General features: G+C 36.7%; 1 protein-coding gene across 2 annotated transcripts in view; it reads left to right on the top strand.

The window, feature by feature from the left end:
• Positions 1–16,355, top strand: part of KIF4A (kinesin family member 4A) — a 119,905-nt gene that overhangs the window by 72,832 nt on the left and 30,718 nt on the right. For both annotated transcript variants that reach the window (XM_049643914.1, XM_049643913.1), the window contains 5 exons: positions 2,078–2,181; positions 3,362–3,506; positions 4,256–4,366; positions 6,879–6,962; positions 7,529–7,642. In XM_049643914.1, coding sequence (XP_049499871.1) covers positions 2,078–2,181; positions 3,362–3,506; positions 4,256–4,366; positions 6,879–6,962; positions 7,529–7,642 — 558 coding nt within the window. The remainder of the gene's footprint in view (positions 1–2,077; positions 2,182–3,361; positions 3,507–4,255; positions 4,367–6,878; positions 6,963–7,528; positions 7,643–16,355) is intronic.

Consider the following 16,355-nt stretch of genomic DNA (forward strand, 5'->3'; position numbering starts at 1 on the left):
TCTCTGTCTCAAAAATAAATAAACGTTTAAAAAATAAATAAATAAATAAATGTCTATAAATGTAAATGTCCACATATATAATATGCAAATATCTAGGAAGAATGTCTGGAAATCTGGACCAGTCTGTTAACAGTGGTTACTTCTGGATAGGGGACTGGCATTTTGGAAGAGTAGGGCAGTAGAGGGGACTCACCCTTTATATGTACTATCTGGATTATATTTTAACCAGAATGTTTTCATGTGTTACTTCTCTAAGTATACACACACATATACACATTATTGCCAGTTTAAATATGCAGGGTAGCTATAAAGCAATGAGACTGATTTTCGTTGGGTATTAGCATGGTTCATTATATTTTGTGGAAAACAGCTCTTGCCTGTTTAGAAAGCTTCTCTGATACAGCCCCACCTAACCTGCCTCTGTGTCATTTCAATACTGGTCTAAGACCACCACATAATCTTCTTGGCTACCAACTGTTCATTCAGCCAGTGTCCTTTAATTTTTTGGTTATGAGAACAGGAAGGAATCTATTGGGTTTTCCCAATCTTGGAAACTACTAAACTTCAGTTTCTAGAATTCATTTCCTAAATGTATGCAGAACTGCAAATGGTATTGAATATATATGTTTGAAAGTTCTGAATATAAGAATGTTTGTGCAGCTCTTTACTATTTATAGAATGTCTTCCCTTCTTTATCTTATTTCATCTTCCCAACAACCCTGTGAGGTAAGTGGTATTGTTAATTGTTCACATAGATAGGGAAACTCTCGAGGGTCCCCAAGACCACCCCAAGGTTTGACGATTCACCAGGATGACTCAGAGGACGTGGCATATAGTCATACAGCTAAGAGTTATTACAGTAGAAGGATACAAAACAAAATCATCAAAAGGAAAAAGCACATGGGGCAAAGTCTGAAAGGAACCAGATGCAAGCTTCCAAGAGTCTTCTCCTAGTGGAGTAAGTTATTATTTAATTCCTCCAGCAATGGTTTGTGACATGTGTGAAATGTTGTCTATCAGAGAACCTCCCTGGAGTCTAGGAGTCCAGGTGTTTTTTTTTAAGTTTTTATTTTAATTCCAGTTAGTTAACATACAGTGTTATATTAGTTTCAGGTGTACAATATAGTGATTCAACAATTCCGTACATCACCCAGTGCTCATCACAAGGGCACTCCTTAATCCCCATCACCCATTTCACCCCAGCCACCTCCCCTCTGGTAACCATCAGTTTGTGCTCTATAGTTAAGAGTCTGTTGGGGTACCTGGGTGGCTCAGTCGGTTAAGTGTTGGACTCTTGATTTCAGCTCAGGTCATGATCTCACAGTTTGTTGGTTCAAGCCCTGTGTTGGGCTCCACACTGACAGTACGGAGCCTGCTTGGGATATCCTCTCTCCCTCTCTCAAAATAATTAAATAAACTTTAAAAAAAGAGTCTGGTTCTTGGCATAATGAGCCATTCTTATCAAAAGGGTGAGAACCCTACCAATTTCACACACCTGAGCCAAGGGCCAATCTTGCAAGCAATACTTTTTAAGAACAGCAATCTCAGGCCTGCTATATGAACTCTCTTATGTGTAGAAACTAAGGCTAAAAAGAGAGGAAATGACTTTTGTTAAGACATTTAGATATTAAGTGCTGGACTCAATGTTCAAACTTTTGGATTCCAAGTTTATACTTTTTCCACTGGGTGTAACTTTCATCTCCTTAAATCAAGTACAGACTGATGTTTTTAGTTTGTAATTGAAGTGGTAAAATTGAACACATAGTTCCTTAAGATGTGGAATGTTGATTTTCTTTTTTCATTTATTATTTTTTTAATTGTTTATTTTTGAGAGAGAAAGTGGGGGAGGGGCAGAGAGAGAGGGAGACAGAGGGTCCAAAGCTGGCTCTGCACTGACAGCAGAGAGCCCCACGTGGGGCTCAAACTTACAAACCACGAGATCATGACCTGAGCCGAAGTTGGACACTTAACCAACTGAACCACCCAGGTGGCCCTTCTTTTTTTTTTTTTTTTTCAAAGTAAATTTTCTTTCGTGCCTTTTAATGCTTTTTTTCTCTCTGACCCATAACATTTCTAGGATAACATAAAAAATCTAGAGTTGGAAGTCATCAATCTGCAGAAGGAAAAAGAAGAATTGGTTCTTGAACTTCAGACAACAAAGAAGGATGTCAACCAAGCCAAGTAAGAATAAATCCAATAAATATTATTTCAAGTCCCTACTGTGTGTGAGGAAGTTATAAATGAAATAGAGAAGTAAAAGAGCCATTTCCTGCCCCCACAGGATTTATACCTAATTGTGGAAAGAAGATCTAAACAAAAGAAAAGTAATTGAGATTTTCAACAATACCTCATGATGATAGTGAAAGAATGCCGTAACAGCATATGATTAGTAGATTAGTAGCTAAATGAATTTCTTAGGCAGTAATTCCTTTAAGAGTTCAGAGGTAGGGGATATCAGTTTAGACTGGCATGATCAAGGAAGGCCTTATAAGAAGTTAGCATTTGAGCTGGATTTTGAAAGATTATCAGACCTACCAGACAGCTACAGTTTCTTTGTCCCTGTACAGATTGTAAATTAGCTTGTGAATAGAATTAATGTCCAGGCTAGTAAATGAAAAACCTATCTAGCCATCCCTCAGTTAAGAATAAAACTAAGGCAGATAACCAGAATATTCTGCTTTTCCTCAGACCTCTGCCTTATTGGCTATTCTACCTTATTTTTTAGTCTGTGACTCTATTATATCTCCTTTGAGTTTAAAGTTCATGTTCTTTAAAAAAAATTGTAATGATTATTTTTGAGAGAGATTGGGAGAGACAGAGCGCTAGCAGGGGAGGGGCAGAGAGAGACAGAGACACAGAATCCAAAGCAGGCTCCACTCTGTCAGCAGAGAGCCCTATGTGGGGCTCAAACTCACAAGCCATGAGAGCATGACCTGAGCCAGTCGGACATTTAGCAGACTGAGCCAGCCACCCAGGCTCCCCTAAAGTTCATCTTCTTAAATATTATGCTGAATGTTTACTTTCTATCTCAGACTAGTGTAATAATCACCAAAATTATTCCTTTACAGCTAAACTAAAGTGAAATATCTTCAAAGAACCATCCTTTTAACCTAGTAGTAGGGAATGAAGTATTGAGGCAATTTCATTGTTATATCCTCAAAAAATTTATTGTTTTACTCTTGGTATTGAGTTCCCATTAATGAGACAGTTTTGGTTGTTTGGGTGGTATTCATTATTTGAAGATGACTATGCAACTGGTCACCTATTTTGTATATATCAGGATTGTGAACCTGGGAGTCTATGTCTTTTGAAGTCAGGCTTTGCTGCTGCTAGTCTTCATTCCTATAGTGTCTGTTTTTAGGTTGAGTGAGCGCCGCCGTAAACGTCTCCAGGAGCTAGAGGGTCAAATAGCTGATCTGAAGAAGAAACTCAATGAACAGTCCAAACTTCTGAAGCTGAAAGAATCCACAGAGCATACCGTTTCCAAACTGAACCAGGAGATACGGGTAATAAATGCTCATCCTTGGGTTTGTTTCATTAAAACTTAACAAACATAGGTGTTCCATTTAGAATTATACTACGGAGGCATTGTCAGGTGAGAAAGTAGCAGGCAGGGCCATCATCTGCAAGTGTGTGAATCTCCACAAATGCCCCTTTTACAGGACATTGTGCTGGTAGTCATCTAGAGTCTGAACAATGAAACCCTGCTTTAACATTCAGAGTTTAATGTTAGATTCCCTGAAACCAAAGGAGAAAGATACCTTAGTATTTTGTGGTGATATCCTAACCACCTTCCATGATTATGTAGAAGGATTTCATAAACTAGTTGCAAACTGACAGACACCTGGAGAATATTTTCAGATATTGAATGTTCAACTTCTGACATCTGCAAAGTGGAGTGAACAGGCCACTTATACTGAAACCTTTAGAATACAGTGATTGCTAGGTGGATTTGTCCTTGGGGCTTAGTTGATATTTCCCTGAAATTTCATTTATGTACAATGAATTTAGGGCTGAATTTAGCTGTCGGTACATTTTTAAAAATTTCTTCAACATGTTCATCTGTGTAGTCTATACTTGGAAACCTTGTGCAAGCATAGCAAGGGGTATTGCAAGCCTAATCAGAAAATCTGTTGGCAGCCTTCTCAGCTTAGCTATGGGTTTTCTCTCTTCTTAATAGTTAGTCTATCCATCTGCACATCAGCCTAGAATAAGTGCAGATGACTAATAATTGTATTCGTTTTTGTTTTTACAGGTGATGAAAAACCAGCGGGTACAGTTGATGCGTCAGATGAAAGAGGATGCTGAGAAGTTTAGACAATGGAAACAACAAAAAGACAAAGAAGTAATCCAGTTAAAAGAACGAGTAAGTAACTACAGCTTCTCAAAGGCCTACCTAACAAAGCCTTCTTGGGGCTGACTAGCATTAAAGCCTCTCTTCAAACAACTAGTTATTTCCAAAAATGTGACACATTCATGAATTTAGCAGCTATTTCTTAAACATCTACTACATGCAAGGTACTATCTGCTAGATACCATGGAAAATAGATGAGTATTATATGAGCTCTCGCCTAGAAGAATGTCTTAACTAAAGGGGAAGGTGAGGGGCATCTGGGAGGCTCAGTCCATTAAGCGTCTGTCTCTTAATTTCGGCTCAGGTCATGATCTCATGGTTTGTGAGATCAAGCCCCTGTGCTGACAGTGCAGAGCCTGCTTGGGATTCTCTCTCCCCTTCTCCCTCTTCCCCTCCCCTGCTTGCACTATCACTCTCAAAATAAGTAAACATTTTTTAAAAATGAAGAAATATCTCAAATCAATAACCTAGACTTCCACTTTAAGACACTGGGGGAAAAAAAAGCAAACTAAACCCAAAGCTAGCAGATGAACAGAAATGTTCAGCATTAGGCTCTGTACTGACAGCTCAGAGCCTGGAGCCTGCTTCAGATTCTGTGTCTCCCTCTCTCTATGTCCCTCCCCTGCTCGCTCGCTCTCTCTCTCAAAAAGAAATAAACATTAAAAAATTTGTAATTAAAAAAATTAAAGAAGAAATAATACCAAATTTTTGGAAACTATTCCGAAAAACAGAAGCAAAGGAAACATTTCCCAGCTCATTCTATGAGTATTTCCTTGACACCAAAACAAGACATCCCAAGAAAACTGTAGAATATAGATGTGAAAATCTCCAAAATCAACAAACTGATTCCAACAACATATAAAAAGAATGATACACCATGACCAAGTAAGGTTCATCTGAAAAAATGCAAGCCTTCCTTAAGATCTGAAAATCAATTAATGTATTACACCATATCAGTACAATAAAGAATAAGAACCACATGATTATCTCAATAGACATAGAAAACATATTTGACAAAATCCATCACCCTTTCATAATAAAAACACTCAAAAAACTAGGAGTAAAAGGAAACTTCTCAACCTGATGAAGGGCATTTACAAAAATCCCACAGTTAACATCATACTTAATGGGGAAAGACAGGATACTTTCCCCCTAAGATCAGGAACAAGACAAGAATATCCACTCTCATTGCTTTTATTCCATATTGTCCTGGAGGTTCTGGCCAGGGCACTTAAGCAAGAAAAATATATAAAAGGCATCCAGATTGGAAAGGAAGAAGCAAAACTCTCCCTGTTAGCAGATGACATGATCTTATATTGTATGTATAAAATGCTAGAAGATCTACTACAAAAACTGGTAAAACTAATACATGAGTTCAGCAAGGTTCGAGGCATTTGTACATTTTGTCAATGTACAAAAGCCGGTTGTATTTCTTTACACTAGAAACCAATTTGAAAATGAAGAAAATAATTCCATTTATAGTAACATCAATAAGAATAAAATGCTTAGGAATAAACTTAACAAGTGTAAAACTTATACACTAAAAACTATAAAACATCTTTGAATTAATTAAATATCAAAATAAATGGAAATATAACCCATGTTCATGAATGGGAAGATTTAATATATTTAAGATGGAATACTCCCCAGATTGATCTCAGATTCAGTATAATCTCAATCAAAATTCCAACTGGCTTATTTGCAAATATTCACATGCTGATCCTAAAATTCATATTGAAATGGAGGTGACCCAGCATAGTCGTAACAATCTCAGAAGAATAAATTTGGAGATGTCACATTTCCCATTGGCAACACATCCATCACCTCACATAGTTACCTGTTTTTTTCAGTGTAAAGAGAACACTTAAGATCTATTCCTTAGCAGATTTCAATTATACAATACAGTATTATTAACTATAGTCACTATTATATATAGATCCCCAGAACTTACTCATTTTATAACCAAGAGTTTGTACTCTTTGACTAACCTTTCCATGTTTTCCCTACCCCCAGTTCCTGGTAACCACCATTACTCTCTAGTTCTATGAGTCTGACTTTTTTTAGATTCCACATATAAGTGAGATCATACAGTATTCATCTTTCTCATGTCTGGTTTATTTCAATTACATAATGACCTTTAGGTTCATCCATGTTGTTGCAAATAGTGAGATTTCCTTTTTGTTTGTGACTGAATAATATTCCATTGTATACATATACCACATTTTCTTTATCCATTCATCTGTCAACACTTAGGTTATTTCCATATCTTGGTTACTATGAATAATGCTGCAATGAATATGAGCATACAAATATATCTCCAAGATACTGATTTCATTTCCTTTGAATATATACCCAGTAGTGAGATTGTGCTGGATTGTATGGTAGTTCTATTTTTAATTTTTTGAGGAAAATTAAATCCTGTTTTCCATACTGACTGTTATACTGAAAGACTCTTTAGTTATATTATAAGGTTTTATGTCAGCTAGCTGAATAGCAATTAAAAGTCTGACTTTTTTCTTCTCAGGACCGTAAGAGACAATATGAACTGCTCAAACTTGAAAGAAACTTCCAGAAACAGTCTAATGTGCTCAGACGTAAAACTGAGGAGGTAAGAAAACCCAATCTACTAGGTCAGGTGTACTGTCACCTTCAGGCTTAAATGCTGACATAGTAATATCCCTTAAATGAGCCAGTGTCCTGAGAAACCAGGGATATCAATCTTGACCAGCAATTCCTAAGTCTTAATCCCTGTTTATATGTCACAAACTGTGCGCAGATAAAAATCTGAAGAAAATGGTACCATGCGGATAAGGATTTTTCCCCCAATTGGGCTTGCTTCTTTCCAAACAAAATACAGAGTAATTTGTGACATTTCCAGACACTTTCAGTCTGTGGTACTTTGAAATGTGTACCTTGGGTCACACATTACGACTCAGGTCATGATCTCACAGTTTGTTAGTTCAAGCCCTGCATTGGGCTCTGCGCTGTCTGCTTGGGATTCTCTCTCCTTCTCTCTCTGCCTCCCCCGCCACCGATTGTGCTTGCTCACTCTCTCTCAAAATAAATAAATATTTTTAAAAGGTTTTGTTCATTTTTCTTTACTAATATGCTGGAAATTAAAATGGTTTTTTTTAAACCCTCAATTCAACATTACTATGAGCTGTTTTTATTTAGGCAGCTGCTGCCAACAGGCGTCTCAAGGATGCTCTCCAAAAACAACGGGAGGTTGCAGATAAGCGGAAAGAGACTCAGAGCCGTGGAATGGAAGGCACTGCAGCTCGAGTGAAGGTATGGACAGCTTGAACTGTCATTTCTCTTGTCTACGTTGGGGATAGGAAAAAATGGAAAATAGCTTCCTTTTTGTTTAGAATTAAACACTTCAAAATATGAAGTTCTTCTACCTGAAAGTCTGATTTCCTAATGATACCTTTGAATATCTTTGAACAAATGTGAAAGATCAAGAGTAGAGAACCCTTTCCATCACTGCCTCTATTGAAGGTCAGTTAATTTTTTTACATTTTCATTGAGGTATGATTGGCCCACAATAAATTGTATATATTTAAAATGTACAATTTAGTAAGCTTTGACATAGATATACACCCATGAAATCCTCACCACAATCAAGATAATGTCAGTGTCCATCATGACAAAAACTTAATTTTGTTGCACTTTGTAAACCCTTTCTCCTCTCCCTAGTGAATTCACCCCTCTACCTCCCTATCTCCAAGCAACCATTAATCTGCTGTCACTATAGACTCGTTTTTTATTTTCTAGAATTTTACAAAAATTGAATCATACAGTATATTTTCTTTTTCTGGGTTTCACTCAGTGTAAGTATTTCAGGGTTCATCCATGTGGCTGTGTGTATCAATACCTCTTTCCTTTTTATTGCTGAATGGCCTCCTGTTGTATGGCTATACCACAATATGTTTATCCATTCACCTGTTGATGGACATTTTGTGTTGTTTCCAGTTTTTCATTATTACAAATAGTGTACTGAACATTTGTGTACAAGTCTTTGTGTGGATATATGTTTTATTTCTTTTGGGGAGATAACCTAGGAGTGGACTGGCTGGTTGTCTCCTATGGTAGGTGTACATTTTAACTTTTAAGCAACTGCCAAATTGTTTTCCAAAGTGGTATAACTTCCTACTAGCAATTTATGAGTGTTCTTGTTGCTGTACATTCTCACCAATATTGAGTATGGTCAGTCTTTTAAACCTGAGGTGGTCTAGTGAAGGGGTAGTGGTACCTCACTGTGGATTTAGTTTTCATTTCCCTTATGACTAATGATGTTGAGCATCTTTTTATGTGCTTATTTGCCATATGTATGTTTTCTGAAATATACATTCAGATCATCCCCATTTTTTCACTGGGTTGTCTTTTTTCTCACTTTTCAGTTAAAATTCTTTATATATACTAGATACATCCAACAAAGGACTTTTATGTTTTTTAAAAATTTCCTCCTGGTCTGTGACTTGCCTTTCCCTTTTTTTGCCTTTCCCTTTTTTAACAATGTCTTTTGAAGAGCAAGCCTTTATAATTTTGATGCCATCCAATTTATTGACATTTTTTTCTTTTATGTTTAATGGGATTCATGTCCTGTTTAAGAAATCTTTGCCAAAACAGGGGCACCTGGGTGGCTCAGTCGGTTAAGCGTCTGACTTTGGCTCAGGTCATAATCTCATGGTTCAAGAATTCAAGCCCCACATTGGGCTCTGTGCTGACAGCTCAGAGCCTGGAACCTGCCTCAGATTCTGTGTCTCCCTCTCTCTTTCTCTCCCTCTCCTCTGCTTGTGCTCTCTCTCTCAAAAAATAAATAAATATTAAAAACAATTAAAAAAGAGAGAAATCTTTGCCAAACCCAAGGTCACTAAGATTTCCCTCTAAGTTATCTTCTAGAATTTAGTTTTAAGCTTTACATTTAAGTCTATGATTGATTCATTCTGACTTGGCACCTTTGTGAAAATCAGTTGTCCATAAGTCATTGTCTAGATTCTACTCCATTGATGTACATGTCTATCTTTATGCCAGGACCAACATGTTTTGATTATACTAGCTTTATAATAAGTTCTGACATCAGGTAGTATAAGCCCTCCAAAGTTGTTACTCTTTTTCAAAATCGTTTTGGGAAAAGTAGGTTCTGTGCATTTTCATATAAATTTTAGAATAAGCTTATCATTTTCTACAAAAAAGTCTGCTGGGAGTTTGATTAGGACTGCACAGAATCTATACGTAAATTTGAGGAGAATTTACATCTTACCAATATTAAGTGTTTTATGAACTCAGTGCATCTCTCCATTTATTTAAAACTTTAATTTCTCTCCGTTGTGTTTTAATTTTCAGTATACAAGTGTTGCACATCTTTTGTCAAATATATTCCTTAGTATTTCATATTTTTATGATATTGGAAGTGTTTTTTAATTTCAATTTACAATTATTTGCATATATTTGTTGGTTCTTATAGCTTTTTAGACTCTTTATAGCTTATAGAGTCTACATAGACAATCATGTCATCTGCAAATGGGGACAGTTTTATTTACTTATCTGCTCCATACGCCTCTTTTTTTTAACTTGACCTTGTCATATTGTACTTATTAGAACCCCCAGTAAAATATTGAATAGAGTAGGTGAAAAGGGATATCCTTGCTTTGTTCACAATCTTAGGGAAAGATTCACCAGTAAGTGTGATATTAGCTGTAGGTTTTTGTATATGCCCTTTATCAGGTTGAAGAAGTTCCTGTCTATCCCAAGTTTCCTGAAAGTTTTTATCATGAACATACATTCGAAAATTTTTTCCAAATCCTATTGAGATGATCTTATTGTTTGTTTTTATTCTGTTAGTATGGCAAGTGACATTGATTTTTTTTCAGCTTTATTAAGGCATATCTGACATACAGTAAGATTTACCTTTTTTAGTGTACAGTTCCAAGAGTTTTGATGACACATACAGTTGTATAACCACCATCACAGTCAAGGTGTAGAATAATTCTATTATCCTCCCAAATTCCTCACCCCCTTTGTAGTCAGCTCCTCCCACATCCCTAGCACTTGGCAAACACTGATGTGTATTCTGTTATTATTGTTTTCCCTTTGCATCAGTGTCATATAAATAGAAACATACAGTATGGCTTCTTTCACTTAGCATAACGTGTTTCAGACTCATTTATGTTATTGCTTATATCAGTAGTTTCTGCCTTCTTTTTTTCTTTTTTTGGCCAAGTTGTATTCCATTGTATGGGTGTCCCACAGTTTATCTGTTCACCTATTAAAAGATATCTTGTGGATTTTTTTCCAGTTTTTGGTGATTATGAATAAAGCTGCTATAAAAACATTTACATACAGGTTTCTGTGTAAACACAGATAAACATTTCACTTGGGTAAATACCTAGGATTGCTATAGGTAATATGTTAAGTGTGTGTTTAACTTTATAAGAAACTTCCAAGTTGTTTATCCAGTTGTTCATTGCTGGTATACAATTAATTTTTGTATATTAACTTCTGTCTTCTGACTTTATTAGTTTAGTAGGTATTTTGTAGGTTCTTTGGGATTTTCTACATGGGCAGTCATGCCATCTGTAAATACAGTTTTATTTCTTCCTTTCTAATCTGTATGTCTTTTATTTCTCTTACTTCCCCTATTACATCAGCTTGGACCTTCAGGATGATGTTGAATAGGAGTGTTGATAGTAGAAACCATTCTATTTTTCTTGATCTTGGGGAAAGGATTCAGTCTTTCACCATTAAGCATGACATTACCTTAAGTTTTTCATAGATACGCTTTATCAGATTGAGGAAGTTCTTATGTATTCTTAGTTTGTTGTAAGTTTTTATTATCAGAGCATATAAATTTTGTCAAGTTCTTTTTTTTTAATTTATTTTAATTCAAGTTAGTTAACATGCAGTATAGTATTGGTTTCAGGAGTAGAACCCAGTGATTCATCACTTACATATAACACCCAGTGCTCATCTCAACAAGTGCCCTCCTTAATGCCCATCACCATTTAGCCCATCCTACCACCCACCTCCCCTCCAGTAACCCTCAGTTTGTTCTCTGTATTTAAGAGTCTCTTATAGTTTTCCTCCCTCTCTGTTTTTATCTTATTTTTCCTTCCCTTGCCCTATGTTCATCTGTTGTGTTTCTTTTATTCCACATATGAGCAAAATCATATATTTGTCTTTTTTTGCCTGACTTATTTTGCTTAGCATAATACCCTCTAGTTCCATCCACGTTGTTGCAGATGGCAAGATTTCATTCTTTTTGATCGCCAAGTAGTATTCCATTGTATATATATACCATATCTCCTTTATTCATTCATCAGTTGATGGATATTCGGGCTCTTTCAATAATTTGGCTATTATTGATAGTGCTGCTATAAACATTGGGGTGCATGTGCCCCTTTGAATCAGCATTTTTTTATCCTTTGTATAAATACCTAGTAGTGTAATTATTGGGTCATAGGGTAGTTCTATTTTTAATTTTTTGAGGAACCTCCATACTATTTTCCAGAGTGGCTGCACCCGTTTGCATTCCAACCAACAGTGAAAAAGCATTCCCCTTTCTCAGCATCCTCACCAACATCTGTTGTTTCCTGAGTTGTGAATTTTAGCCATTCTGACTACTGTGAGGTGGTATCTCATTGTGGATTTGATTTGTATTTCCCTGATGATGAGTAATGATGAGCAGCTTTTCATGTGTCTGTTAGCCATCTGGATGTCTTCTTTAGAATAGTGTCTATTCATGTCTTCTGCCCATTTCTTCACTGGATTCTTTGTATTTTGGGTGTTGAGTTTGATAAGTTCCTTATAGATTTTTGATACTAATCCTTTATCCAATATGTCATTTGCAAATATCTTCTCCCATTCCGTCAGTTTTCTTTTAGTTTTATTGATTGTTTTCTTCACTGTGCAGAAGCTTTTTATCTTAATGAGGTCCCAATAGTTCATTTTTGCTTTTATTTCCCTTGCCTCCAGAGACATGTCTAATAAGAAGTTGCTATGACCAAGATCAAAGAGGTGGCTGTCTGTGTTCTCCTGTAGGATTTTGATGGTTGCCTGTCTCACATTTAGGTCTTTCATCCATTTTGAATTTCTTTTGTGCATGATGTAAGAAAGTGATCCAGTATCATTCTTCCACATATCACTGTCCAGTTTTCCCAGCACCATTTGTTGAGGAGACTCTTTTTTCCACTGGATGTTCTTTCCTGCTTTGTCAAGGATTAGTTGACCATACATTTATGGGTCCATTTCTGGGTTCTCTATTATGTTCCATTGATCTATGTGTCTGTTTTTTGTGCCAGTACCATACTGTCTTGATGATTACAGCTTTGTAATACAACTTAAAGTCTGGAATTGTGATGCCTCTAGCTTTGGTTTTCTTTTTTAGCACTACTTTAGCTATTTGGGGTCTTTTCTGGTTTCATACAAATTTTAGGATTGTTTGTTCTAGCTCTGTGAAAAATGCTGGTGTTATTCTTTTTTAATTTTTTTAAGTTTATTTATTTTGAAAGAGAGAGAGAGCACGGTAGGGGAGAGGCAAAGAGAAAGGGAGAAAGAATCCCAAGCAGGCTCCACACCGTCAGTGCAGAGACCAACACCAGGCTCAAACCCACAAACCATGAGATCATGACCTGAGCCAAATCCAAGAGTTGAACTCTTAACCAACTGAGCCACCCAGGCGCCCCAGTGTTGGTGTTATTTTGATAGGGATCGCATTGAATGTGTAAATTGCTATGTATATGTATATGTATGTGTATGTGTATGTGTATGTGTATATGTATATGTATATGTATATGTATATGTATATGTATAAATACAGTGAAATATTATTCAGCCATAAAAAGAGACTACTTGCAAACAGTAACCAAAAGAGAGATGAAGTAGATATACTATTAACACACAGAATAAACATACACACACACACACACACGCACACACACAAAATAGACTTTAAGTCAGAAACTAACAAAGATGCCAAATCCATTCAATGGCGAAAGAACAACCTGTTCAACAAATGGGGCTGGGACAAGTGTATTTCCACAGGCAAAATAATACATTTGGACCTTTACATCACATCTCATCCAAAATTTACTCTATGTGAATAAAACCTAAAATAAGAGATAAAAGCATAAAACTCTTAGAGGAAAACATGGGAGTAAATCTTTATGACCTTGGACTTGACATTGAATTCTTAGATATAACAAAATCATGAGCAACATGACCTTGGACTTGACATTGAATTCTTAAATATAGCAAAATCATGAGCAACAAAGAAAAATAGATAAATTTGATTTCATCAAAATTTAAAACTTTTGGCTCAGTCAGTTAACCGTCTGTCTCTTGGTTTGGGCTCAGGTCATGATCTCACAGTTCGGGAGTTCAAGCCCTGCATCAAGCTCCGTACTGACAGCATGGAGCCTGCCTGGGATTCTCTCTTTCCCTCTCTGTCTCTGCCTCTCCTTTGCTCTCTCTGTCTCTCAAAATAAATAAACTTAAAAAAATTTTTTTTGAAAAAAACTTTTGTGCATCAAAGGACATTATCAAGAAAGTGAAAGATAGCCTAGAGAATGGGAGAAAATATTTGGGGGCCCCTGGGTGGCTCGATCAGTTAAGTGTCTGATTCTTGGTTTTGGCTCAGGTCTTATCTCAGTTTCATGATTTCAAGCCCTGCATCAGGCTCCATGCTGACAGCGCGGCACCTGCTTGGGATTCTCTGTCTCCCCCTCTCTGCCCCTCCCCTACTCACGCTGTCTTCCTAAAAATAAATAAATAAACTTTAAAAAAAAGAATGGGAGAAAATATTTGGAAGTCATATATCTGATAAGTGTTAATAACCAGAACATAGAGAACTCCTACAGCTCAGCAACAGAAAGATAAACAACGAGGCAACTGGGTGGCTCAGTTGGTTAAATGTCTGACTCTTGATTTTGGCTCAGGTCATGATCTCATGGTTGGTGGGTTCGAGCCCCACATCAGGCTCTGGACTGATGGCATGGAGCCTGCTTGGTTTTCTCTCTCTCCCTCTCTCTCTGCCCTTTCCGCTGCTTCCACACACATGCTTTTTCTCTTTCAAAAATAAACATATTTACAAAAGATAAACAACTCAACTTAAAAATGGGTAAAAGACTTGAATAGACGTCTCTCCAAAGAAGATATAGAAATGGCCAATAAACATATGAAAAGATGCTCATTCTTAGTGATTAGAGAAATGAAAATAAAATCTATAATAATATATCCCCTTCACACCTACTAGGATGTGTTTTTTTTTTTTTAATTTTTTTTTTCAACTTTTTTTATTTTATTTTTGGGACAGAGAGAGAGACAGAGCATGAACGGGGGAGGGGCAGAGAGAGAGGGAGACACAGAATCGGAAACAGGCTCCAGGCTCCGAGCCATCAGCCCAGAGCCCGACGCGGGGCTCGAACTCACAGACCGCGAGATCGTGACCTGGCTGAAGTCGGACGCTTAACCGACTGCGCCACCCAGGCGCCCCTAGGATGTGGTTTTTAACAAAAAAAAAAAGTAGCAAGTGTTGGTGAAGATATGGAGAAGTTGGAACCCTTGTATATTGCTTGTGGGAATGTAAAGTGGTACCATTGATGTAGAAAAGTTTGCAAGTTCCTCAGAAAGCTAAATATAAGGGGAGCCTGGGTGGCTCATTCAGTTAAGTGTCTGACGTCACCTTAGGTCATGATCTCACAGTTTGTGAGTTCTCACAGTTGAGGTTCTATGTGACAGCCTGGAGCCTGCTTCGGAATCTGTGTCTCCCTCTCTCTCTCTGCCCCTCCCTCACTTGTGCTCATTCTCTCTTTCTTTCGTTCTCTCTCTCTCTCTCTCTCTCTCTCTCAAAAAATAAAATAAACATTAAAAAAAGCTAAACATGGAATTACCACATGACCCAGCAAATCTACCTCTAGGTATATACCAAAAGAGTGAAAACAAGTATTCAAACAAAAACTTGTTCACAAATGTTCATAGTAGCACTATTCATAGTAGTCAATGTGTAGAAGCAACCTAAATGCCTCTCAACATATGAATGAATAAACAATATGTGGTATATATATATATCACATAGACACACATACACCACGAACATTCTGTATTTGGCAATAGGAAGAAATGACCTAGTGATTGATACGTGCTACAAAATGAATGAACCTTGAAAACATTATGCTAAGTGAAATAAGGCAGCCAAAAAAGGACAAATATTATATTGTTCTACTTATATGAAGTATCTAGAATAGGCAAATTCATACAGACAGTAGATTAGAGGTTACCAGGGGATGAGGGGAGGTCTAATGGGGAGTTGTTTAATAGCTACAGAGTTTTTGTTTGGGGTGATGAAAATAATTTAGAAACAGTAGTGATGGTTATACAACATTTTTAATGTAATGCCACTGTATTGTACACTTACAAGTGTTCAGAATAACAAATTTGATGTTATATATATTTTACCAGAATACAGAAATTCAAAAAAGAAGTAGGCAATCTGCCTCAGAGCCTCTGCTTTTGATCACTATGAATGATATCCCAGCCCCCTCCAGCTCTAAGTCCCTGACAGCTTCCATATCTGTAAAATATGAATAATAATCCCTGCACTGCCTCTCTCATCCTTGTTGTAAGAATCAATTTAAATAGGGAACAACACAAGGATTTCTAAACTGCAAAGGACTGACTGAAGTCAGGTGCCATTATTATCTTGGAGGCTTACACATAAATCACCACAATAAGTTGATACTCAGTACTGTGCTATAAAACATATTTGTTTTGCTATATTTTGCAACTCAGAAGCAATTTCAATTACACTATCAGTTTCCAATGACACCACCCCTAGCCCATAAACCTTCACACTTGACCAGACTGGTAGGAATCTCTGGTCTGACTGATTGTGATTATAACTTTTCCAATAACAGTATACTTCTTTCAAGGTATCTTACACATGCCTATCACAAAATATTAATTCATGTAGGATCTCAGAACACAGATCAAAGAGGAAGTAAAA

This window comes from Panthera uncia, chromosome X (assembly GCF_023721935.1).
Source record: "Panthera uncia isolate 11264 chromosome X, Puncia_PCG_1.0, whole genome shotgun sequence".
NCBI lineage: Eukaryota > Metazoa > Chordata > Mammalia > Carnivora > Felidae > Panthera > Panthera uncia.